This window comes from Malaclemys terrapin, chromosome 10 (assembly GCF_027887155.1).
Source record: "Malaclemys terrapin pileata isolate rMalTer1 chromosome 10, rMalTer1.hap1, whole genome shotgun sequence".
In the NCBI taxonomy this organism is placed as follows: domain Eukaryota; kingdom Metazoa; phylum Chordata; order Testudines; family Emydidae; genus Malaclemys; species Malaclemys terrapin.
The window spans coordinates 6,205,423-6,230,713 of record NC_071514.1 but is presented as its reverse complement, the minus strand read 5'-3'; the positions used below and the strand labels follow the sequence as shown (position 1 = coordinate 6,230,713).

Sequence of the window (25,291 nt, the reverse complement as noted above, 5' to 3'; positions counted from 1 at the left end):
AGCGGGTGGTGACAAACTACCATGGGCAGCGAAAAGGAACCGAATGGCTGAATTCGCCTTCATACCCTCCCTACAAGATGTGCGAGGGTGGGAAGGATGTGTGTGCAGCTCCAATAGGCACTGCTGGCTAAAAGGTTCCAGGCTCATGTGCATGGGGCCTACACACCCACAGCAGGTTCTGTGTGGACAAAGACCCAAGGAAGAAACTAAAATTAATCACAGTTACCATTTAAAAAAAAAAAAAAAAAAAAAAAAGTATAATTTTTAAATTGACAGAGTTGTTTAAGATGTGTTACTATTTCTTGTAGATTTCCAAATCCCATGGCAACGAATTTCCTCAGGATCCTTTGAAAATCCCAGCCTTATTCTAAACTAAGGGATTGCAAGAATAATCAAGACAGTTTTAGAGCAGGAGCATTTACCTATTTACTGATTTCTACTGTACTGACTTTTTAACTTGGAGTTTTAACTGAGTTTAAAGTGGCATTTCATTGTTACTTGGAATATGTTCTTTGGTCTTTATTTAGAATATGTTTAAGAAATACATGAAGAAATTATTTCTTTTCTATCCAAATGAAGATGCTATAGCAAGACATATCATACTATACCTCCATAGCATAGTTCTGAAACACACTGGTGCTACTTGTGCTGCAAGAAGACATCAACTCTGATTTGTCAGGCAAGGGGAACTTTGAAAGGGAACCTATTAATTGAGGATAAACAAATAAAAGGAAGTATTTGTTACTACAGAATATAAATTTACAGTAGAATCTAGATTGGTCTTTGACCAATGACTTTACATAGTAAAGTATATTTAGGGAGTTACAGCAGGTCAGTTGTTATGCTGGAGATGCCCTGGAACAGAATGAGTTGCTAAGACAGGGCCTGAGGCTGCTGCCTGGTGCCAACAACAGGGATAGCAGTGAGCTGCCAAGCATGGAAACCCAGTATATGTAGATTCTGTGCAAGGAGCATGCTTATAGCTAGGAACAGGTTCTGATGAAGCAATTCATATGGTTCCTGCATGAATCAGAGCTAAGGAGGGATGAAAGATTCTGCTACAGAAGGAGCTAGACAGAACCACCATTATAGATGGGGAAAAATGAAGTACAGGTGGTTAAAATCTCTCTCATACCAAACAAACAGGAAAAAAAAACACTGATAATTCACTAAGGGATAACTTGACAATTACTAATGACAATGTACGTGTGCATGCCTTCACGTGCACATACAGGAAAGAGAGAGTGGGAAGAGGTTTCAATTGTTTTGGTCCAAATGCATTTTCTTTCAATTCTTACTAAAAAAGCCCAGCACGGTCACCCCTAATAGAACCCAAATAACCCCTCAGAGTATGCCATGCAGCTTTCACCTCCCCCAGCCTTGGTATGCCTGTCCTCCATGCACAGACTCTACTCCAAACAAACAGTTACCGTGCTGAACTCCTTCCCTCTTAAACAAGAAATTAATTCTTGCTATAAACCTATTTCCCTTCCATGCTGCAGTCCCCTAACTTGCCCCATATTCACACACCACCACTCCAGAAACACTCCCACTCCAGCAGCAGAACTGAAATTCTGTCCCCTGGGTCCATTCCTGTGAAACCAGCAGCAGGGCTCCGTGAAAGATATTTGAAGTTCTCCTACTGTCTGCTCTCCAGAGAGAGACAGACATTTCTCACCAGAAGGGGTTAAATGAATGAATTTGTTTTTTGCAGGAAAAAAATGGTAATACTAAATGATTTGCTCAACATCAGACAGTCTGTGGCATGGCCCCAAAGAGAACCTAGCTCTCCAGACTCCCAGTCCCATACTTTCCTCACTAAACCATGCTTCCTCTCAATTTGGTTGTGGTTAAAATGGGTACTCTATCATGATATTTATGCAGAAATCTGTATGCAACACAAAAAAACAACCATTTAATCTCCTCTAAAAATTAGAGACAATTCAGTAAAATGCCTGTCTTGCTCTCTACACGGAAACACGTTACTTTTATTAAGAATTTGTATTATTGCTATTAAGAAGAAAAACAAAGAAGCCAGGAACAATAAAATGAGCTACCAAACAACAAGCCTTGTTAAAGACATTTGCAGGTTATATAACCCTCTCTTACCCGAAAAGTGCAGTTGTCTCTATTAGCCATTGAAGATATTGGAGCCATACAAGATCAACTCCAGGAACAATGAGATGGAATATAGAGGTTCATGAGAATATCATTATTATTATTACTATTTGTACTCCCCAGTCATGGATCAGAACCCCATCGTACTAGGGGCTGCGTAAACACAGAACAAAAAGATGGTCCCTTTCCCAAGGAGCTGCAGTACGAATACACACACGGGTGAGGACATGTATGCAAATTACTACCTCGCTGCATGCGTTTGCTTCCCCTCACAAAAAGGGCTAATGTATCTAATGTGATCCCAAATTATGAACTAAAATTATGAAGAGATGCCACAGCTTTCAACACTATAGTTTTGAGCAAGGGATTGCAAATTTAATGAAAATATAAAAAAACCTCTTACCACAGTGATAGAATTGCTTGGATGAGCCATCATGAGAAGCTGAACTTTCTAGGCTTGTCCTACTTAGACCAATTCCCTTAATTACCGAGGTGTCATTGTTCTCTTGAGGAGAAGAAGTACCTTCAAAGTCATTGCAGACATCTTCATCAGTTAGAGAGGTAGATTCTGAATCCAGAATTCCAAGAGATGAAACACTTGCTCGGTCTGAATTTTGATCCTACAAAGAAACAGTGATATTGTTATTTTCTATGCTCAGAAAATTAAAGGCAAATGGAAACATTTCTGAAAGATAAAAATGTTATTTTTATTTTATTATGAGAAGTTGGACACCCAAGTATTTCTCCCTGATAGACAATTCACCTCAGATTTGTATTGAGAACCTGTATCTGTATAAAAGATAAGTCAGTCTTTATTCAGTAGATCTCTATGGGCTCCTTTTTAAAAATTCCTTGGGTTAGATCCCCAACATGCACTGGGAGCCTGTCTACACTAGCATTTCTACTGTTTCTATGATTGATACAAGTTGAACCAGTGGCAGCATTGGTGGGAATTCAAACAAAACAATTCTAATGCAGACACAGCTTTAGATCAGCTAATCACTGAATATAAGAGGACTTCCATTTTTCAAATTAACGCTGGAACAATTTTTCTTCAAATTGTTTCTCTTTAAAGACAGACAGAAGTGTCTGTTAAACGGACATATACAAAAAGATATTTGCTACACAAAAAATACTGCATCATTCAGACTATTTGAAAAAACCATTTTCCCAAGGGCACAATATTTCAGATAGTTTATATAAAAAGGAAAGGGTCTAGTAGCTGTAATACTGTACATACACGAAATGTACATTTCAAAGTTAAGTTGCATTTATCTGAGTATTTCTCGCTTATGATGGACAAGCTTTCATTTACTTCTCTAAAGTGAAGACCAAAGAATCTTTTCCTAGTCTGAGTAACCACTATTCTGCTCCATAAAGACATATGTTAAATAAAAGCTGCACGTATTTTAGTCTGGTACTGGAAAACACACACATCTAGTTCCCAAATGTCATTAGTAAAAGATTTACACTACAGAGGAAAAGTATCTGTTGGGAGCAATAACCACCAAGAATTTTTCTGTGTTTGTGCCAGCTAAGCCTAACTGAAAATGCTCAAGAATCCCCTATTTTTCTTCACATTACATTCCCCCTCATATGCCAAGCAACCCACTTAAAGACACCATGCTGGTAGCTGAACGAATAAGATGCCCTTCCAAATCCATCAGTCTTGCTTCCTAATTGACAAGAGTTATCTAATCTGCTCCTGCTCCAGGGCGCAACATGCTATCTATATTGCATCCCCAGAAACTTCTGGTGCAGGAAGTGAGAAACTAGTACTGCTAATACTATAATTACTTGAATACACACTGAATCTGTAGTTGCTGTTGACTTTCTTGTCAAACTTTCTAGGACCTTCAATTGCTTTGAAAATGTCAGTCACTGCATTTAATTGAATAATGGTCTGATCCAGTACAGTAAATCAGGTTCTGGCAAATCCCATTTCATCACTAATGGATGTTGTGCATATACTCTGCCTTGATGTATGTCAGCCAACTAGACCTTTTCCATACACAAGATTCAGTGTTTCAGGCTCTACAGAATTATGTCCTTTCTTCACAGAAATGTATCTTCTGAAAAATCTCAAAGTAATTGTGAAAGTTTACCTTTGAGGATGCAGCATACATAGTAAACTTTGAATACCACTTGCTAGCCTTCTCTGCAACGCCTTTCCCAGCAGAAAACATGCTGCTTTTCAGAACATCAAATGTAGGTGTTAATAGTGTATCTAAGTTGAACGAAGGTGGAGACACTAGAGTTAATGCACCAGCCATGTCCTGCGACTGTTCCCTCGCTGGACTGTAAGATGGAGAGGACCAAAGCCTGTCCCTTGGCCTTTCTTCATTTTTTATGTGATAACTTTTGGATTTGATAAGACTCACTGGCCTGGGGGAATATGGGGGAAGGCTGGATCTTCTGCATGGCTGGGTGACTGTTGGACTCTTTTTACTGACATTTCTGTCATCGTATGTTTTTTGCAAGTCAATGCTTGGTGCACGGCTTGTCAAAGGGCTGCTCATGTTGTTCATGTACATCACTATTTCTTCAGCTAAATCTCGCCTTGCAGATGGCGTTGAAACACTTTTGTCATCATCGTCTTCATCATCTTCTTTCCGTTGTTCTGTCTCAGCAACCAGCAGCGAGAGGGGATCAAATCCAGTTTCCACATCTGTTTTTTCAACTGGTTTTATTAGAAAGCTGCTATTACGCTGTAACATCTTAGGCTTTTCATTAGACGACTTTACTGTTTTAGCTGTGTCAGGTTCAGCATCTAAGTCTTCTAAATCAAAGATAACAGGAGACTCTGTTTTATCTACAAAACTGCCATAGAAAGGTGCATCTTCATCACTAGATTCCTTCTCCATACTCGCTCTCTTAGACCCTAAAGATGACTTCCTGATGTCAAGACTATTCGGCCTTATGCTCTTCTGGAATACATTAGACAGTATTTTTGCATCAGCTCCTAATTTTTCCACAATGTCTCCAGGGCTTGCATTCTGGTTAATTCTATTTATCATGAGCCCCATCAGGGCATCTCCACTCAGATTACGGTTCCTGCTTCCCCATGCCATCTGTTTTAGGTCAGGTTCCACAGCACTTTTATGTCTCTTTCTTAAGGTTTTACTTTGCAGAACTCCTGCTTCATTGGTATCCTCAAAAGCGGATGTGAAAAGCAGCCCTGCTGGGCTTTCTGAAAAACAAAAATGAGTTATTTTACTTTTGTCAAATAAGAAATAAAAAAAAAGTCAACATTAGCAAAAAAACTAGAATGTAGATCTGCTTAATCTTTCAAACTGGTAATAGTATCAGCTTGTGGATACTACAGCTGGGTTGGCTTGACTGCACAGATGTCCAGAGATATTCAGGGAAATCCTGCACATCACTGGGTACACCCATGTGGTGGTCAGCTTCTTTGTGCCACTGCCTGGGCTTCCCCCACTTGGCAGTAAGGCTCCTTCAGGTGTTGTACAGCCATTGCCTCCCTTCGAACAACAATCCCTCCCCTCTAAGTTAGGGGATATTGGGGAATGAGGGAAGGGAAGCAAAATCATGGAGTGGCTAATATGGTACTTGATTATTAAAGAATTAAAGGAGGGTACTGTAATTAATGCAAAATCAACATGGGTTTATGGAAACTAGATCCTGTCAAACAAACTCATATTTTTGGATGAGATTACCATTTTGGTTGATAAAGGTAGTAGTGTTGATGTAATCGATTTAGATTTCTCTAAGGCTTTTGACTTGGTATAATACAAAATTTTGATTAAAAAGCTAGAATAATATAAAATTGACATGCACACATTAACTGGATTAAAAACTGGCTAACTGATAGGTCTCAAAATGTCATTGTAAACGGGGAATTGTCATTGAGCGGCTATGTTGTCCAGTGGGGCCCTATGACATTCAACATTTTTACCAACGACCTGGATGAAAACATAAAATCTTCACTGATAATTTTGCAGATTACACAAAAATTGGGGGAAATGGTAAATAATGAAGACAGGTCACTGATTCAGAGTGATCTTGACTACTTGGTAAACTGCACAAGCAAACAATATGCTTTTTAATACAGCTAAATGTAAACGTAGATACATATGGGAACAAAGAACGTAGGCTGTACTTACTGGAAGGGGGACTCTATCCTGGCAAGTGGTGACTGCCAAAGAGTTTTGGGGATTGTGGTGGATACTCAGCTGAACATGAGCTCCCAGGGTGACCTTTGCCCAGAAGACCTAATGTGATCCTGGGGTGCATTAAGAGGGGAAGTAGAGAGGTATTTTACTTCTATATTTGGCAACGGTCCGAATGCTGCAGGAATACTGGGTCCAGTTCTGGTGCCCACAGTTCAAGAAGAATGTTGATAAATTGGAGAAGGCTCAGAGAAGAGTCATGAGAATGATTAAAGGATTAGAAAATATGTCTCATAGTAATAGACTCACAGACCTCAGTCTATTTAGCTTCACAAAGAGAAGGTTAAGGGCTTACAGTATCTACATGGGAAACAAATAGGCTCTTCAATCTAGCAGAGAAAATGTATAACATGATCCAATGGCTCAAAGTTGAAACTTGGCAAACGCTGACTGGAAAAAAAAGGCATGAATTTTTAAGGGTGAGTAATTAACCACTGGAAAGATTTACTAAGGATTGTGGTGGAGTCTCCATTACTCACAATTTTAAAATCAAGACTGAATGTTTTTCTAAAAGATCTGCTCTAGGAATTTTTTGGGGGAAATTCTATAGCCTGTGTTATACTGGAAGTCAGACCGGATGGTTACAACGGTCCCCCCTTCTGGCCTTGGAATCTGTGAAGGGGAGAAAAGGGGAGCTCTCCCTCTAATTTTAGCAGGAAGAGGAAGGGAAGGAGTTATGCTCCCCAGAAGAACGTACACAGCTTCCCTCATACTCTCTAACCCCTGGATGTCAATACACCGTAAAAGGGATTGAAATCTGAACTGAAAGAGATGCCCATAAAATGATTTTTAGAAAAACAGCAGCATCTGTCAGAGGCCCTCTAAGTCACAGCATCCAAGCATATTCTGAAAGCAGCAGCAAGAAATTTAAGGCTCGTTAAATTAGGTTCCCATTTTACGGAAATGGTTATTCACTAATAAGAGGTGTAATAGCCGGGGTCAACAAACAGAACCGTTTCTGAGGACAAAAACCAACATTTTTTAATGTGATTAACTAGAGCCAAAGAAAGAAGTCTGAATGTCAGAGCAGACTCCTTAGTTTTGTCACTACATTAGAATCCACAGACCTGAAAACATGACACATCACACTATTTCAACCATAGCTGACAGTGTTAGAATAATCAGACTTCACATTACTAAAGGGCATGTAAAAACAGTTGGAAGCGTCATTTAATTATACTGGTTTGACACCTCTACAATGACCTGCAGGAATTTGATACTTGCAGGAGGTCACATGTGAGAGACAGAAGAAAATGCCATGTGTAGAGTTTTGGGTGTTTGGGAGCACATGCAGAAACATGAACAGAAAAGTCAAGAAAAGAAAATTCTGGAAATCCAGCCACAATATTCACAAAGTTGTCTCCTTGATACAAGCACTTACAGATGATAGACCCAATCTAACCCATACTGACATTACTGAAAAGAGTTTCATTTATGTCATCTGCCATTTTTTTTTTTTTTTTTTTTAAATACAAGTGGTGGAGGCTGCAGAGTTGCTACCATGATTCAAGACAAGAGTTCAGGTACAAACCCAGCACTTTTACTTTTCAGACTAACGAAGAATACACGTGTCACGACTGTAACATAGGTGATGTGTAGACGAAACAAAGACCCTCATGGTCCAAGCCCAAAGCAGCATTATCGTGACTTTGGAGAGCAGTATACAATTATGTACAAGTCAGTTGCTGTAATAGCAGCCAGCAACTTTGGTGGTTAAGGGGAGAAAAAAAGGAAACAGAAACTAAAACCAGCACAAACATAAAAAGCTGGCCCAGAGAAAAGAGAATTGTTTAAGCGCCAATACTTTTCTCCCTATCACCATATTGGCGTACACAAAAACTAAAACCTAGCAGAGACGCAGCTCCATGACAAATAATGCAAGTTATACTCTGATAAAAAAAACAAAACAAAAAACCCAATTACCGTTAAATAAAGATGAAGTACAACGATTAACTCACCAGTGCTGACTTCCCCAGCTGTACTGTCAGCATTATCAATGGTACCATTGAGTCGTACTATGTTAGAAGTGGCTTTTGCTACTTGAATTGAAGTACTACTTGAATTTTGATAATTTAGCTTGGGAAGACAGTCACCACTTCCTTTTGCACTCTCTGTTTCAGACACTGTGTACATAAAAGAATATATGAAAAATTTCATTAGGACTGAGGTAACACTTAGAACAAGTTTCAAATTCCCATTATCTATAGGCAATCTTTTTTTACAGGATTAGTTAAGAAACTGAATGACAGCATGTGGTGATACTGATCAATTATACCAAAAGTAAGCTGAGATGTTCTAGTCTGAGACATCCCCCGTGGCAATATTAGCAAAGATTACTGCACCAAAGAATGGCTAACTGAATTGTTAAATGATACACTTCTAGAAGAGCTCAGTGGAGAAAACAGCATCCAAATATAAATTTGTAATCTTCAAGATTCCAAAATGCAATGATATTATAATGCTACTAGGAGAAACTCTATGGCTTGTGTTAGGCAGGAGGTCAGACTAGACGATCAGAATGGTCCCTTATGGCCTTAAGATCTATGAATATGAAATGAGACTTTCTAGTGACCAACTACAGTCTCTCTTTCTAAGTATAATTTTATACAATTTTCTAAATGAGTGTTGCTGTTTTTAAAAAAGAACAACAAACTTTTAGAACATTAGATCTCACAAGAGCAATAAAATTTTGATGTCAGATTTATTGAACTTGCAACTTACATTTGAATGCTGCAATATTACACGTTTCATCTCAGTGGAACCAATTACATATACTATTAAGTAATGCTTAATTTAAACTAACTCGCATTTTGTTTCAAGGAAAACAAATACAAAAGAGGGTCCAATACGTCCTCACTCTGCAAAAACAGGAAAACACCTATTAACCTAGGGCAACTGATAATTCAGTGAACATTTCCACTGAAAGCAGTAGTTAACAATATATTTGTCCAAAATATATTTAGTTGTAAGAGGATTAGGGCCTGATTTTCAGAACTCCTGAGCACCTACAATCCAAATTTAAGTCAAAGGGAGCTACAGAGGTTTAATCACCACTAAAAGGGCATGTCTACACCACAAATTAAGATGTGACTGTGGTGTAGGTAGGCCTACCCACACTAGCTTTAATCTCGCTAATGAGGGTAGTAACGGTAGTGAAAATGCAGTGACACTGGCTTCAGCACAGACTAGCCAGTCATGTACAAGCCCACCTGGGACCCGGGGTACTTACTCTGATTGCTAGACTGTATCAGTATTCTTATTTTCACTTTTCAGGATAAACAAAGTTACTCTGATATATTCATCAGAAAAAATTGAAATGTCTTCTTACTTAATTAGCTCTGAAAGTTGAGTTACAAATCCTTGGAAGTTTTCCAGGTGCAAACACTAAGTCTCGAGCAAAACAGCAAGATTTTACTTTTATTCATTTTTGGGTTAGGTAACATAAAACTGATTTGTCCACAAGAGATTTTAAAATAATGTAAATTCAAAAGACTAGGAAATTAACCACTCGAAGAAGCTAAAAGATTTTGATGTTTCTGTGCTAGTGCACATTTGCTCCACTGAACATTTCATCTCGGTTTGTTTGATAATAAAAAGGGTTGACAAAGAAACAACACTGTTAAACAACCGTTGTCTCTCTCTTCCATTCCCCTCCACACACACAGTCAGAGAAACCAGGTTTTGTGTGATGGAATAAATGGTGTTTGGCGAGGGTAAAATGGAATTCATCCATTCAATCCAAAGAGAGGCTTAGGAGCCAAAATACAGGCTGCTACCCTTTCATATCTTTGCGCCACTGGATCTGCCTCAATGCAGATCCAGCGACACCCAATGTCCCTCGAGAGGTAACTAATGCCAGATCTATGCTAGAAAGTTAGGTCGACCCAGCTACATCACTCCAGACAGGCCTGTGAAAAATCCACACCCCTGAGCGATAGAGTTAAGCCAACCTAATGCCTGGTGTAGAAACTGCTAGGTTGACAGAAGAATTCTTCCATCAACCTAGTTATGTCCTCTCAAGGAGGTGGACTAACTACAGAGATGAGAACCTCTCCCATCACTGTAGTGAGTGAGTGTCTACACTGAAGGGCTACAAGCAGTATAGCTGTGCCACGCAACATTTCCACTGAACACAAAGCTTAAGCAAATATGTAATGCTGCAGTACTTACAAGCACAGAATCTGTATTTGTTTTAGAACTGATTTTTCCAAAAAGATGCATCATAATTAAATGCACAGAGCAGGCAACTGCACATCTAACCAGGAGCTCAAGTACACATGCATGCAACTGATCATTTTCAAGTGCAAAACATTTTCAGCAAAGCTAGTGGTGATATTATGTTTTTAAAACTAATGTAAGTGATGAACTTCAGGTGACACACCTTAACTGTGCATTTTCATAGCTGGCATTTCTGTTTTGTTTTTTCTGAAATACCATCTTAACTCAGAATTTCCTGGATGTCTATGCTTTGGCTTTTAAAAATACAACAGTTTTAATTTTTCTCTTTAAGTAACTGATCTTTCCTTTAACTTAATTTCAGCTTAAATGTTTTTTATTTAAAAAACATAAGGAATTGCTCTATAACAAGAGGTCTTGCTTCATTTGGACCTTCACCTCCCCCGATCCTGTGAATGATCAGTAGAAGAGAGTCCCTGAGTTCACCACTTGAGCGCTTTCTAGGAGATATAAGATGGCAATGAGAAAGCATCTTGTGATGGAGGGTTTCAGAAATCCCCTCCTTGGAATCCTCTCTGAGTCTGGAGGACACACAAAAAAGGATTAATGTGTTCTCATATGTATATGTGGATAAGCGGGGGGTCTCTAGAGCTTGCAAACTGGATAGGTACTCCTGCAGAGATTATGAAGTATGCATGGACTCCTGCAAAGAATTCAAGTTCTATTCTTTACAAGCCCTCTTGCAAGCTCTGCAAGAAATCCTGTGGACCTTACTTCTGGCTTGACATTTGCTGCTTAGGAATCATGCAGCCTTTACTTATGAGCTATCTAAACAACACAAGGCACTGACAGACGCACGTAACAGATCAGGATACATTATCCAAAACAAGTACAAGTTGACGTGATGTACAGAACATACATTAAAAGTGCTGTTAATAAAATAATAATTCATTTTAAAATTAGTCAAAGGTACTCAGTAGGGACAACATATAAAACTAAGTCCAGAGTCTGTAGGCCTAGCTGAGTTATGACGTTACTAAATAATTAGAAAACATGCAAGAAGTGAGATCACCTTGGTATTTTGGGACCCCATCTCTCTAAACCCTTTGCCCAATTTGCGTGAACATTGCCATATAAGTACTACCCTGGTTTATAAAATGTTAGGCCAATTCCTTTAGGTTTGATGAAAGTATGCAGATGGAGAGGAACATCAAAACTGTACTTACTACAGAGGGGACTAGCAGGCTCTCCACAATGCATCCCCCTACTGGATATCAAAGCATCACCATTTATACACAATGAACTGGACATCAATATTTATAAAATACATACAAGAACTGGAATCACTCTCTCTCTTGTCCTCTTTTTGTTTTTTTATATCTTGAACAGATGCTTCCCCTTGCCCAAATTCTTCTTTAGATAACAAGTTACTGCCAAGATCTGAAAGTCCCCCTATTGTAACAGGAGAATTGACAGGATAAGAAAATTAACTCTATATTTCCATACAATGAAATACTGTGTAATAGAACAAATGAAATCTCCATAATACAATAATTTCTTTTACTAGGTAAATTCCAGCTAAAAATATTGAACACTTTACCACATAAAAATTGCCATAGAATGCCAGGACAAGAATAGATTAATTTAATACAACACTGGTGCCACCAAATGTACATAAAAATTCTGGCCCCCAGGATGTTTAGAGGGTCCAGGCTGTGTAGGTGAGTGGGAAGAAGAGGGGCAACGCTGACTGAAGCTACTGTTCCTTCTTCTTACAGAACCTTGGCGGGGCTGCCAAGGTCCTGGTGGCGGGGACAGCCGGAAGGGCTTCCGAGCAGGCTGCGGCATATGTATGCCAACGAAGGGTGGTCTTTGTATCCTTCACCCCATACAGCCTGGCATCCGTCTGCTTGGAGAAAAGACGGACCCCGTCGAAAGGGAGGTCTTGGATTGAAGTCTGCATCTCCTGCGAGGCCCGCCGTTTGTAGCCACAAGCTACACACCTCATCACCACTGCTGACGCAACTACCCAAGCTGCAGAGTTTGCTGCATCCCAGGCCATTTGTAGGGAGCACATGGCTACCGCCGTGCCTTCCTCAACCAGGGTGCTGAATTCCTGGGCTAACCCCTGTGGGAGGGACTCCTGGAACTTGCAGAGGGTATCTCACAAATTAAAGTTGTAACTTCCCAGGAGAGCTTGGTGGTTTGCCACCCGGAACTGTAGGCTGGCAGTTGAATACATCTCCCAAAGAGATGCAGCCTTTTGGCTTCTTTATTCTTAGGAGTGGAGGAGGTATGGAGCTGTTTGTCCTTTTTGTTGGCCGTGGAGACGACCAACGAGCCCGGGAGCAGGTGGGTGTATAAATACTTGAACTCTTTAGCTGGAACAAAGTATTTTTTCTCCCCCCTTTTGGAAGTGGGAGGGACAGACAAGGGGGTTTGCCACAGGGCCTTGGCAATCTTTCAGACTCCTTTGTGGACTGGCAAGGCCAGGCGAGCCGGGGTGGAAGCGGAGAGGACATTGAACAATGAGTCCATCTGCTCGGCCATCTCCTCCTTCTCTAAGCCCAGATTGTCTGCCAGCTTCCGGAGCAGAGCCTGATGCTCCTTAAAATCATTAGGCAGGCTAGCCCTTGAAGGACCCATCTCTGCTTCGTCTGGGGATGACGAGGATGCCCGAGTTACTGGAGCGAGGTCCATGGCTTCTTCACCCCAGAGGGAGGTAGGTTTCGGGGTAGATACTGCTTCCTCAACCCCAGCCTCTGAGCGATCGTCACGCACCGAGCCTGGTGCCATTGGTATCCCCGGTGTCACTGGCGCTGCTGCATCAGAGTGCTGTTTCGCCTCCTAGGATCGACCGTACTCTCTGCTATTCCCCCCGAAGCCACAGCAGCTGGCTTGCCTTCCTGGGGAGTCTTTGCCACTTCTTGTTGCCCCAGCTGCGCCATGGTACTGGTGGAGGTCTCTGCTCCCTTTGCACTGGGAAGGCTTGGGCAGGCGCCGGGGATAATGGGAGCTTGGGTCCCAAACCGCTCTCTTGAGTCGGTGATGGACCTTTTGAGGGGCTCAGAATTTCCGCCGGAGAGGCGCGCCCTCACAGCTCCGGGGTGGCTGGGCGGGCCGAACCAGGTCCCTTGTCCAAAGGCCCTTGGGCCTTTTTGCCTGGTGCCGGTGAGCTGTGGTTCAGGGCCTTCTTAGGCACCAGGGAATTTGAATGGTGCTGGGCAGAGCCCGTTGCTGGGGGTGCGCTATGCACGGATGCAGAGGTACTCGCCGACTCCTGGTGGCAGGGCTTGGACGCCGGGCAAAGGGCCGACTCCATGAGAAGGGCTTAGAGTCTAATATCCAGCTCTTTCTGAGTTCATGGCTGAAAGTGCTTACAACTACGGCACTCCTCGACATGCAATTCGCCCAAGAACTTGAAACAGCTGCCGTGGGGATCACTAACAAGAATAGACCTGCTACAGTCCGTGCAAGGTTTCAACCCAAGGGATTGGGACATGCCCTTCCTTGGGCAAAGTCCCACTAGGTACTCTATCAACTAACTACAACTATCTTACTACAAGAAACTATTAAAACCCTAAGGCTGAAGAGCTCTTAACGAAGCAAGAACAACCGCTAACCACTTGCGAAGTAAGGGAGAGAGGCACTCTGACTAACCACCACGGGTGGTAAGAAGGAACTGAGAGGGTGCAGGGACGGTGGTGCCCGATATACCACACCATGAGCATGGCACTCCAGGGGGCGCCCTGGCCGTCCCCATGGATACCGCTAAGGCAAAAGTCTCCAACAACTACGCACATGGGATCGCGCACACCTACATTGGAATCGACATGAGCAAGCATTCGAAGAATAGTAAATTTTTTTTTAAGATGAAATGTAAAAGTCTCCTGGTTTTGTTTTTTAATAGAAACTGCACTTTTAAAATAATGCAGAATCAACTGAGATCTTCTTTACATGAAAAGTCTTTAATCAGCAATACCCAGTAAAATCATGTGAAAGCCCACAGAGTTACTTGGCAATTCTTGATAGGCATCACTGACAGGAGGATGACTAGTATAGCTCTGGCTGAATGAGTTAAAAAAACAAACAAGGGATAACATTTCCACACAATTCTTCTACCCCCAGAAAGCTTGTCTTTCACTAACAGTAGTTGGTCCAATAAAAGATATTATCTCACCCATTTTTGTCTCTCTTACTTATGGAAAGAGATGCCATATACTAAATACAATAAGACACAATGAAAATCTAGTTATTAAAAATAAATCTTAATTTTAACGTGTGCCTTCATCCATAATTCTTTCATTACAATAATCAGTCCCATAAATGTCAAGGTCAGACATCCAATGAAATGAATGTGACAGTTTCAGTAGCACAGAGACCCTGAAATACTGGTCCAAGGTAGAGAGTGGGGCCCATAACATTTAAAATGAGGAGTCTCACGGACCATCAGGGCTCAAATCAAATACATCACCCTCTAGGGCTAGAAGCTCTGTGACAGACTTTTCAAAGCAATGGTCCTGGACCAGTGACTAATAAGAAAAAAAACTGATTCCTGGAAACGTTATCCAAGTGCTATGGTTTTCTAACATCACATGCTACTTGCAGAGCTGTTGTCTTTTTTTAGGTTTCAGAGTAGCAGCCGTGTTAGTCTGTATCCGCAAAAAGAACAAAGAACAGGCGTACTTGTGGCACCTTAGAGACTAACAAATTTATTAGAGCATAAGCTTTCGTGGACTACAGCCCACGTGGACTATGCATCCGAAGAAGTGGGCTGTAGTCCACGAAAGCTTATGCTCTAATAAATTTGTTAGTCTCTAAGGTGCCACAAGTACTCCTGTTCTTTGTTCTTTTTGTCTTTTTTCACTTAGAGTTGTAGGCAGTAACTAATGATTCATGCATTTTGAAAAGTTAAGGTACAGAACTGTAAAATATAACTGCTTTAATGACTCTTCAATACTTAGTTAAAATAACACATTTTACATTTAATATAATCCAAATACTCATACTGGATTTAACAGTACAATTCCCCTCTACTAGGTAATGTATAAAGTTAAAAGCAAAACAATAGTTAATAAGACACCATGTCAGATGACATAAAGTACAAAGAAAGAATGTATTAGCATAACCTTATATACAATATCTATTATACACACAAATCTATACCACAGTTATCAGCAGTGATACTTTGACTAAAAAAAAATCAGTTACATAATAAAATACATGCTGCGTTGAGAAGTGTCCTAGTAACATGAATGAAGTAGACAGATGAACATTTGGCATTTTAGTTGTAAGACAGAAAACAAATTTTTTTATTTAAAAATATTAACGCTAATGTAATTTTTATTAAATAACTAATAATATAGAAGTAATTCAATCCTTTGACAGATTTCTTTTTTAAATGCAATTTGCTCATCAATGTAAGTGTATATAAAAATGTATGAATACTCTACCGGAAAGAGCTGCTTGTGGTGTGTTGGCAGGTAGTTTTTTTAAAGCTTTTTTAAACTGCACTATTCCTAATACAACATTTCTGATCTTCGTCCATAGGAAATAGCCACTTCTACTACTTGAAGGCCAGGTGCTTTCCAAAACAGCCTATTCAATGAATAAAGTCAGATTAAATTATTGTAAGAAGTCTTTGCTTTCTGTTACAGATTTGCTTAAGATATTCAAATGCAAGGATGTTCAAAAAGTGGTTCATTGACTTAAATCAAACTGGCAAGAAACACGCTGCATTAATAAAGTAAATCTTAGAATGTAAAAAAAAAAAAATGATTCCTTCAGTAATTTGTTTACTATTTAATTATGTACAATGATAAGAATATATCAGCCTTCTTCCTGTCCTTGCCCAAAACACTTACCTTATTATAGTAACCATATGTAATGGCATTAGGGTCAATACCGGCTTTTTTCATTTCAAAAAGGACTCTCACTGCAAGCACAGGCTGGCCATATTGCCCACACAGTTGCATAAGCACCCGGTAACATACCTGAAAACAGACATTTTTAGTGTTTTATTTTATAAACAGAATTTACACAAAATTCAAAACAAAAAACCCAGGATTCACTTTTTTACCTCATCAGGGGGATCTATCTTTTTGGTATGCATTTTTCGCAGCACGTCATATGCAGTTCTCAGAGCCCTGACTTTTGAATGGCACACTTTCACATACGCAGGAAGGCAGATGAACCATAGGCCATAGCAGTGACGCAGCAAACATCTGGACCACATCTGAGGAATGGAGGAGTACCTCTTAGCTATCTTATGGGCTGACTTTATTTCCTGTAAAGAGGTATTCAGTTAGGATCTTTAATATACATATTTGATTTTTTAGAAATGAATCAGTTGCTCATAAAAGTGAGACCTTGCATGAGTGCTTTGAGATCTTTATGGGCAGAAGAAGTTTAGACACACTGACATTGAAGCCAGAAGCTGGAAGACAGGCAGGAGAAGCAGCACCACACAAGGGGCTCAGTTCTTATCTGAGATAAGCAGAGATGTGTCTTGTAGAATCAGCTCTTGTGGACTTAATAACTGCACACACAAAAAGCTACGTACTTCTCAAAAACTTTATACTAAATTACTGAAGCCTTTTGCTTGCATAAACAAATAGTCTCTCCCCCATCTCGCTCTCTCTCTCTCTCTCACACACACACACACACACGGCGAGAATAACTGAGAATGTGATTCAAGGTGATTAGCTGTCCTTATATAAATATATTGCATATTAGGTCTTGGAAATTACTCAGTTGTCAGCACAGGCCTCTAAGTCAACTCAGTTTTCAATAGTTTTTCTTTGTCCATTCAGACAAAATAAATAAAAAAGTAATCCTCTATACAGTGATAATTTCTCTTTCCCTCCCCCTCATTTCTACCTTTATCATTTGTGTAGTGTCATGGAAAGGTACTCTCATGATTCTAATCAAAAGCATCTGATTTATAATCAAATATTAACATACATTTGCGAGACTAATTCATAATACTGACAGATACCAAAAAGGAATTGTCCAATTCCAAATTGTGACAACATTCAAAGTAAAGAAAACAAAAACCAACCAAACCAGAAGATCCTAAATCTTGTGCTTCTTTCCAAACAAGTTTCAAACACCCATTATATTTTGTGGATGTTTGCACACTCAAAGGTTAGGTGGATGGGGTATGGCCGGCAGTCATGTCATTTTGATATGATCTTGTCAGATTTCATGAACTAAGCATAATTAGACTAGGTCTAAATTTGGAAGGAGGCCTCAAAAGACCATTTAGCTGGTTTATCTGGATCCTAGGAAATAGCATTATCAAATTGACACAAGATATTTTTCTGAATCAGCACTGAGCCAAAACACCCAGCATGGTCAAAGAGCACCATACCACAAATGGTGACTTCTTTCAAAGGAAACATAGAACCTAAGTTCTGTCCACTTGTGGTTATTATAGATCCTAGGGTGCTTTCTTGCCAGATTACAACTCAGGTATTATATTCTACCTACTTACTACTCCCAGGCACTTTCACAGTTGTATACCGCATTCTTTACTTACTATCAAACTACCATGAGGTATTGCCACATACTATTTACGTTGTTAGAACAGCATACTCTGCACCAGAGATCCTTATATTGTGACTTTAATTACTAATACTCCCACAATAAAGTACTCAGAGGGAAGATACTGTAGAAGTACAGAATCTTATCACAATGTTTTTTTTGTTGGTGGTCTTTTTTTTAAATTTTTTGTTTTGTTTTGTGTCCATTAGGTTTCAGTCACCAGGAACAAGAGGGAAGGAAACCCTGTTTTCATACAGTTTCTCGGCAAATTCATGAAAGCCAGCCTGGAATAATTTTAAAACCTCTACATGCTAAATTAGGTGAAAGATCAGAAATGGGTTCCAAAGATGAAAGATTCCTAATACAACCTGAGTTCTTATTAGCAATGATCTTGAATATTCCAGTTTGATTAATTCTCACTTTCTTAATGATTAAGATCAGGAAACATGGGGACAAAACAGTAATTCCTTTTATTTGACAAGACAACCAAACTTTGTAGAAGAATACTATGAAGACCAGTGAAAGCACAGATACTTTCAGCTTTTTTACACTCTGGATGCATTATGATCTAGCACTCACTGTGATTTTAAGACCAAACCATTGCAGAGGTTTGGTTCTTCAAGATGTCATAGCTTATGATACTGGTGAAAGGCCCAGCAAACTGTTTTTTGTTACCAATAATATCAACTAGATCTCTATGAAAAGAGACTATCAACCAGCTACAAACTGAAAATTTGGAACACAATGTTATCTTTGGATCCCGTCTATAGGTAGAAGAAAATGGACAGTATTATATAGCAAGGCTAAGAAGGAGGCTGTTCTGTTAAGGCATTTTTAGGACCAAAAAAAAAAAGAGGCAAAAGACATGGAAATAAAAAGTCTAGGGGCCTGGCACTGTTTTATATCTCAAGAAACCGCATGTTGTAGCCAGAAGTGGGAAAGAAACATGGATAAATACAGTAGGGTCAGAATTCTACATTTTAAAGGGTAAACTATTTGTAGTGCCAAATGTTAATGATTTCAAAAGACATTTCATTACTACATATACAGAATGCAAATATTCATCTGAAATGTAATTCTCAGCACTTGTCCATTAGAGGAGAAAATAAGCTACTTAAAATACTTGTTTAAGTCAGGGGCACATCAGATCATAAAAATCTAGACATAGTGAACTGAATAGTGATAAGGGAGCTCTGTAGCAGTAATGATTGCAAGTGCTCACTCATTAAGCAAAAGTTGATTACATGACCAATCATATACTCAAAAGAAATTTTCATTAATTAAATTAAGCACAATGTGTGCATGCCACTGTACTTCCAATTTAGTGCTCATCAGTAATTTGTAAAGCAAGAAACAAGTGACATTAGGTGATTTATCAATATTGTCAGACTGTAAAACCTACTAGAGAAAGTCTGTTTTTAAAAACTTGTATTACAATTTGAAAAGGCCTGGACATTTCTTTTTCAGATGTATCTGAACAAGCCCAGAGAAGAAATGTTGAGTCATCTATAGCAATGGCTGGGGAGGGAAGAAGAAATAAGGTACTTCAATAAAGCTGTGAAAATGGTCACCACCTACTATAAAGAACACAAAGATGACCCCACACTCCAATCCACCCAGGAATTTAAGGATATCATCAAATCCTTCCCCAAACAACTCCAAGAGAAACTCCACAACCTCATCCCCCACAAACTGACCCCACTCTTCCTGAGCTGGTCCTTGAGACTGCCACCCTCTAAGGAGAAATCCCTACTATCAGGCCTACAAGAAACTAGCTGACAGACATCTAGTTATCTCAGTTATTTATCTTATCACTGGACTGCTCCTTTATGTGGAGGGAAGAGATTTACAGATGGGAGAAAGGGGTGTGTACGATCACTGGAATTGCAATAAGGGGAGGATAAGTAGGGAAGAGAGAAAAAGGGAGGGGAATTTAGTGAGTTTGAACACACACATGTAATTAAAAAATGTGTACCTGTTACTACCCTGATCACTTTGCTTGTAATTCTTTCCCACAACCTCTCATTTATGTTTGTGTATTTGTAGACTGTACACTCTTTGGGAGAGGAACTGGATTTCCAAACACACAGGAAGATAATCTACCCATCTGTCGGTGCTATAGCAATCTAAATAATGAATACTAATAGAATGGAGATTGCTCTAAAAATAGTGTAAAAAGTTTGTTTGGTCGTCTGATTTGATGATACAGGTGGCACAAAACAGAAGGCAGAAAAAAATGTCCCCTTCTTAAATAACTATGGAAGAGGAAGGTGAGAAAGGTCCTTGTGCCCTTAAGTAGAAAAAGAGAATCATTTAGAGATAACTCCAAGTCTAGCGGTCTCTACAGGAAATTATGAGCTACAACTGGTATATATCATGGGGAAAAAAGGAAATATGGGATTCCTATACTAGTGTCATGTCTCCAGGATGGCTGAAATCCTCTTTACTTTTCAGTGTGGGACTCATCCTTTCAAGAATCATGAGGACATGTCATTGAACAGAAAGGTTTCTGGTAGGGCTGTCAAATTATTAAAAAAATAATCGCAATTAACTGCGAGATTAAAAAAAAAGTACTTAAAATCAGAATGCTCTTTTCTTCCTCTGCTTTGAGAGCTATTATCTGACGACATCCACATCAGAGAAGATTTTCAGCCCTAGGGACCACAGGGTTTGAGGAGGGACACATGGATTTTCATCAGAAATATTTTCAAGCGTGCCTCTTAGCTTTTTAAGTTGTCTTTGAGAACAACTTAAGTACCTGACACAAAAGGCATCTGGTGTATCCATCATTAAGAGGCATTACTGCCTTGCAGGTGGGACATATTTTGAATCCTGGAGACTTTGGTGAACACAGTACTGGACTAGCTCTGGGGGAACCATTCTCAAGATCACGGAATAAATAAAAAAAAGGAGACGGGAAATGGTAAATCTACACTAATTTTATCACTAACTATTGGTGGTAAGGCCACACAGTGAGCAAAGAGGTTTGGACACTGCAGAGTTCCTACCTGAAGCCATGGGTGATGAGAAGGACCTGAGAGACAGTTAGCATCACCTCGCCATTTATGCCCTGAGCTGGGAGCACAGGGACGCTCAGGGCTCCCAGTGGACATGGCTGGCCAATAGAATCCAAACTCACATGACAACAGAATATGTGTGTACAAGCACTTGAAGAAGAATCATCAATGTTGCCCAAGTTAAGTTTCTTGGGGTACGTCCAGACTACCCGCCGTATCGGCGGGTGGGGATCGATATATTGGGGATCGATATATCGCGTATCTTTAAGACGCGATATATCGATCCCCGAATGCACTCCCCGTCGACTCTGGAACTCCACCGGAGCGAGCGGCGGTAGCAGAGTTGACGGGGGAGCCGCGGCCGACGATCCCGCACTGTGAGGACCCAAGGTAAATCGATTTAAGATACTTCGACTTCAGCTACACTATTCACGTAGCTGAAGTTGCGTATCTTAGATAGATTCCCCCCCCCCCCCCCCCAGTGTAGACCAGCCCTTGGTGACAAAAATTATTTTTAGTTCCATCTACAACCATGGTAACCAAGGGTATTGATAACTAAGCTTGGAAGCAGAAGGCCCTTATAAACTTTTAAAACTTCTCTAGTAATTTAAATATTTCAAAGTACCTGTTTTGTTCTCCTGAACATTGGGGATGGGCTGTTGGGACTACTGGCTTTTGAAGACAGTTTATTATTTGGTGTAGTCAGGAATCCCTCAGGTTGGTCAAACAAATCTAGTTTCAGCACAGGAAATCCATTATAGCTATAAAAGAAAAATATGCCATAATCTAACCTTTATAACACAGTTTCAATCAGAAGTGAACATAAGGTCTAAGAATGTCAGTGGATAAAAGCAGTCATACTTTCCTCAGGTAAGATGAACAAAGGTTTTTACTGAAAGTTCTGGATGACTTGCATAAACACGCAAGCTCTTAACTTGTTTCATCCACTTAACCAATTTTGATTCTTAAGTAACAGTTTTTCTTTATTAGTATTCCAATAAATTAGCACAAGTCAAATGCATTAGTATTGACTGTACTTAGTAGAAGAAACTCATGTGCTGATTTAGTCTCTAATGAACCAAGCAGAACACAGAGGCCCATAAAAATCAATATATGCACTACAAACCCATCTGAAAGATAAAATTAGATTACTAAAAGTCCATTTTAATTGAGCAATGTAACAAACAAATTAATAACATCAGTGTCTCCTGCAAAGAAATAAGCATCCTCATCTTGTACTGAAATCAATGGGAGCTGATGGACGCTATTTTACAAGAGGTCTTCTGTAAATTGCAGACTCTGGCCCTGAATGTTCAGTTTTAAAATTTAGATATCAATATTAACAGACAGCATGACTAAAATTAAAATACTGAATAAAGTAATTTGATGGCCACACAAATAAGTCATTAAAACTTCAATTCAGTTGGCACAGCAGGCTTTTCACATGTAAGATTTTTTTACAGAATGAAAAATTGTGGGGCTGGAAAAGTTGTATTCTATAGCTATCACAATACAGCTCTATAAATTAGCTGTAGAAAGGCAACAGGGCACTTTTTTGTTGTTTGCAAGTATTTTATGCTGTTCCCTTGAGTACCTGTACTGCAAAGGGTGCTCTTCGCCATTAGGTAGGTGAGGGATCTCAGGTGGTGTTATGAAAACTGTGTGTTCACTCTTGTAGGACTCATCCAGCTCTATAAGCCGTGTTTCACCATTCTTGTCCATATCTACCTGCAGAAATTTAATTACAAGAACAGTGTGTGTCAAAGTTATATTTGGTTACAGGAAATTAACATAAGTCTATTGCACAGCACAGGCAAACAGTATGAAATGTTAGCATCAAAGGGTTGTATTTGGGAGCTAGGAACTCCTGGCAAGGTGATGATTGAGAGGCACAGTTGTTGGGGGGAGGTTAAATGAGGACTAGCTATGTCATGTTGATGCGCCTTTTTGCTAAAGCCTTTTTCCAGTCTAAATGTATGTGACAGCCCCCAAACCAGGGAAGGAATGCTGCTAAGAAAACACCTTTTGACACTTGAAGTGCTAAAAATAGTTACAAATAAACCATCCAGCACCGACCTGATGGTCACCTTTGAGATAGCCATCTCAGAACATTTATCTGTTTAGTGACAAATTTATTTTTCATTAATATAATAAGCTCATGGCCATTTTGTTTCCTCATGGATCCCTTTAGCTGTCCAGAGCAGCTGGTTTTGTGAGGAACACCATCTTTCAGAGGTAAACCACTCAAAACTTGTGTGCAAACAGAAGAAATTGCTTCAATTTAATTTTCCAATATGAAAATTTACAGCTGTTCTTCTATTCCAGCTTGATCGCTAACTGGACTAGTAACAGAAACCTGATCCAAATAGTGTAATTTAGTGAGAACAGACAGCTCTGCACAGCAATTTTAGTTCCTTACATAGTAATTAACTTCTGTAATTGATATAAACTAGCAAATCTTTGTCTGCTTAGCGTACACATATTTAAAGAGATGCCAGATTTAAGGCATCTGACCTATCCAAAGTAACGGATGTTGCTCAAACTTTCTGCTCCTTGTTAGACAGGAAGAAATGGACTCAGTTGTAACATTCAATTAGGCAAAACAAAAGTCGCTGTTTTCCTCAAGAACCAAAAGGAAGCAGAGGTGGCTTAGCAATATTACTGAAAGCTTTTCTTTCCATTCCTTGAGCCACAGAAACATTCTTACAAGGAAGTGTGGTTGTTCCACTGGAGAGAAGAGAAGAAGAATAAAAAAAGAATTTTTACCACATACCAACAGATCTTCTTGGCATTACAGTTTGAATCGTTTGTGTGCGTCAGCAGCAGTTGTGCTGGAAACTGTAGAATTTCCGATGGTTCTCAAAACAAGCTACTCAATTACTATTTCTCACCCGGGACACATTTTATTAGCCCAACACCAACATTTAAATTACATGAATGGCTGTGTGGCTGTGAAACGAACTACTGCGATAAGAACAAGAAGGGGACTGCAATTAAAATTAAAGTCATGCCATATACCTTCATCATGTATGTCAAGTATATGGCAGGCTCCCTTGGCTGTAAGACAATGTACTGGGTTTTTACCCTCAGTCTTTTCTCCTTCAAAGACAGTGATTGAGCACATACCTAAACTTAGCCTCCTACTGTGTGAGCTTTCAGCTGCTTTTAATAAGCTTATTACACATACCGGATCTGTAGGAGGATATATTCTTTTCCTTTAAACATGCATTTCTCTATGAATACTGCACAAGAAGGATGGTAAATCTATCCACTTCAAGGAGAGACAAAAGCTTCATTAAGTCCCTATGCCTGACTTTCAGGTGCGCTCGGCACCCCCAACTCCCATTACAGTCAATGGGAGCTACAGATGCTCAGCAGCAAATTCATACCGTTTGCAGTCAGGATCCTAATGGCCAAGTGCATTGTGTTTACACAAAACACACCACAGAACGTTGAAAGGGAAAACTAGAAGAAATACACTGGGGATAAAAGCACCAACAACTCATCTGAAATGAGTCTGACTGCACTTTGAAGGCATAACACCAGCAACTAATCAACTGTAACACTTACAAAGTCTTCAATCCTATCACTAGGGCCCTAACAAATTCACGGTCCATTTTGGTCAATTTTACATTCATAGGATTTTTTAAAATTGTAAAATTTCATGATTTCAGGTATTTAAATCTGAAATTTCAGGGTGTTAACTGTAGGGGTCCTGACCCAAAATGGGACTTTGGGGGGGGCGGGGGGGCCTGTCACAAGGTTATTGTAGGTAGGTCAAAGTATTGCCACTCTTACTTCTGTGATGCTGCCTTCAGAGCTGGGACCTCAGCCAGCAGCTGCCATTCTCCAGCCACCCAGTTCCAAAGGCAGCAGCACAGAAGTAAGGGTGGCCTGGTAGGGTATTGCCACCTTTACTTCCGGGCTGCTGCTGGTAGGGTGCTGCCTTCCGAGCTGGGCGCCTGGCCAGCAGCTGCCGTTCTCTGGCCACCTAACTCAGAAGGCAGCGCAGAAGTAAGGGTGGCAATACAGTGACCCCCCCTACAATAACCTTGCAACCCCCTTGTTACCCCCATTTTGGGTCAGGACCCCCAGTTTGAGAAACACTGGTCTTCCCCATGAAATCTGTATAGTATAGGGTAAAATTATACAGAAGACCAGATTTCACAGGGGGAGACCAGATTTCATGCGTTTTTCACGGCTGTGAATTTGGTAGGGCCCTACCTATCACAGACACAGAAGGGA

At 40.0% G+C, this 25,291-nt stretch overlaps 1 protein-coding gene across 2 annotated transcripts in view; it reads right to left on the bottom strand.

Annotated features, from left to right (window-relative positions):
* The window catches only part of DENND4A (DENN domain containing 4A), a 113,747-nt gene that overhangs the window by 6,866 nt on the left and 81,590 nt on the right, over nt 1-25,291 (bottom strand). For both annotated transcript variants that reach the window (XM_054042763.1, XM_054042764.1), the window contains 10 exons: nt 22,641-22,774; nt 21,672-21,807; nt 16,564-16,770; nt 16,349-16,477; nt 15,938-16,082; nt 11,817-11,936; nt 8,267-8,431; nt 4,224-5,308; nt 2,522-2,738; nt 609-703 (listed from right to left, as the gene is read on the bottom strand). In XM_054042763.1, coding sequence (XP_053898738.1) covers nt 609-703; nt 2,522-2,738; nt 4,224-5,308; nt 8,267-8,431; nt 11,817-11,936; nt 15,938-16,082; nt 16,349-16,477; nt 16,564-16,770; nt 21,672-21,807; nt 22,641-22,774 — 2,433 coding nt within the window. The remainder of the gene's footprint in view (nt 1-608; nt 704-2,521; nt 2,739-4,223; nt 5,309-8,266; nt 8,432-11,816; nt 11,937-15,937; nt 16,083-16,348; nt 16,478-16,563; nt 16,771-21,671; nt 21,808-22,640; nt 22,775-25,291) is intronic.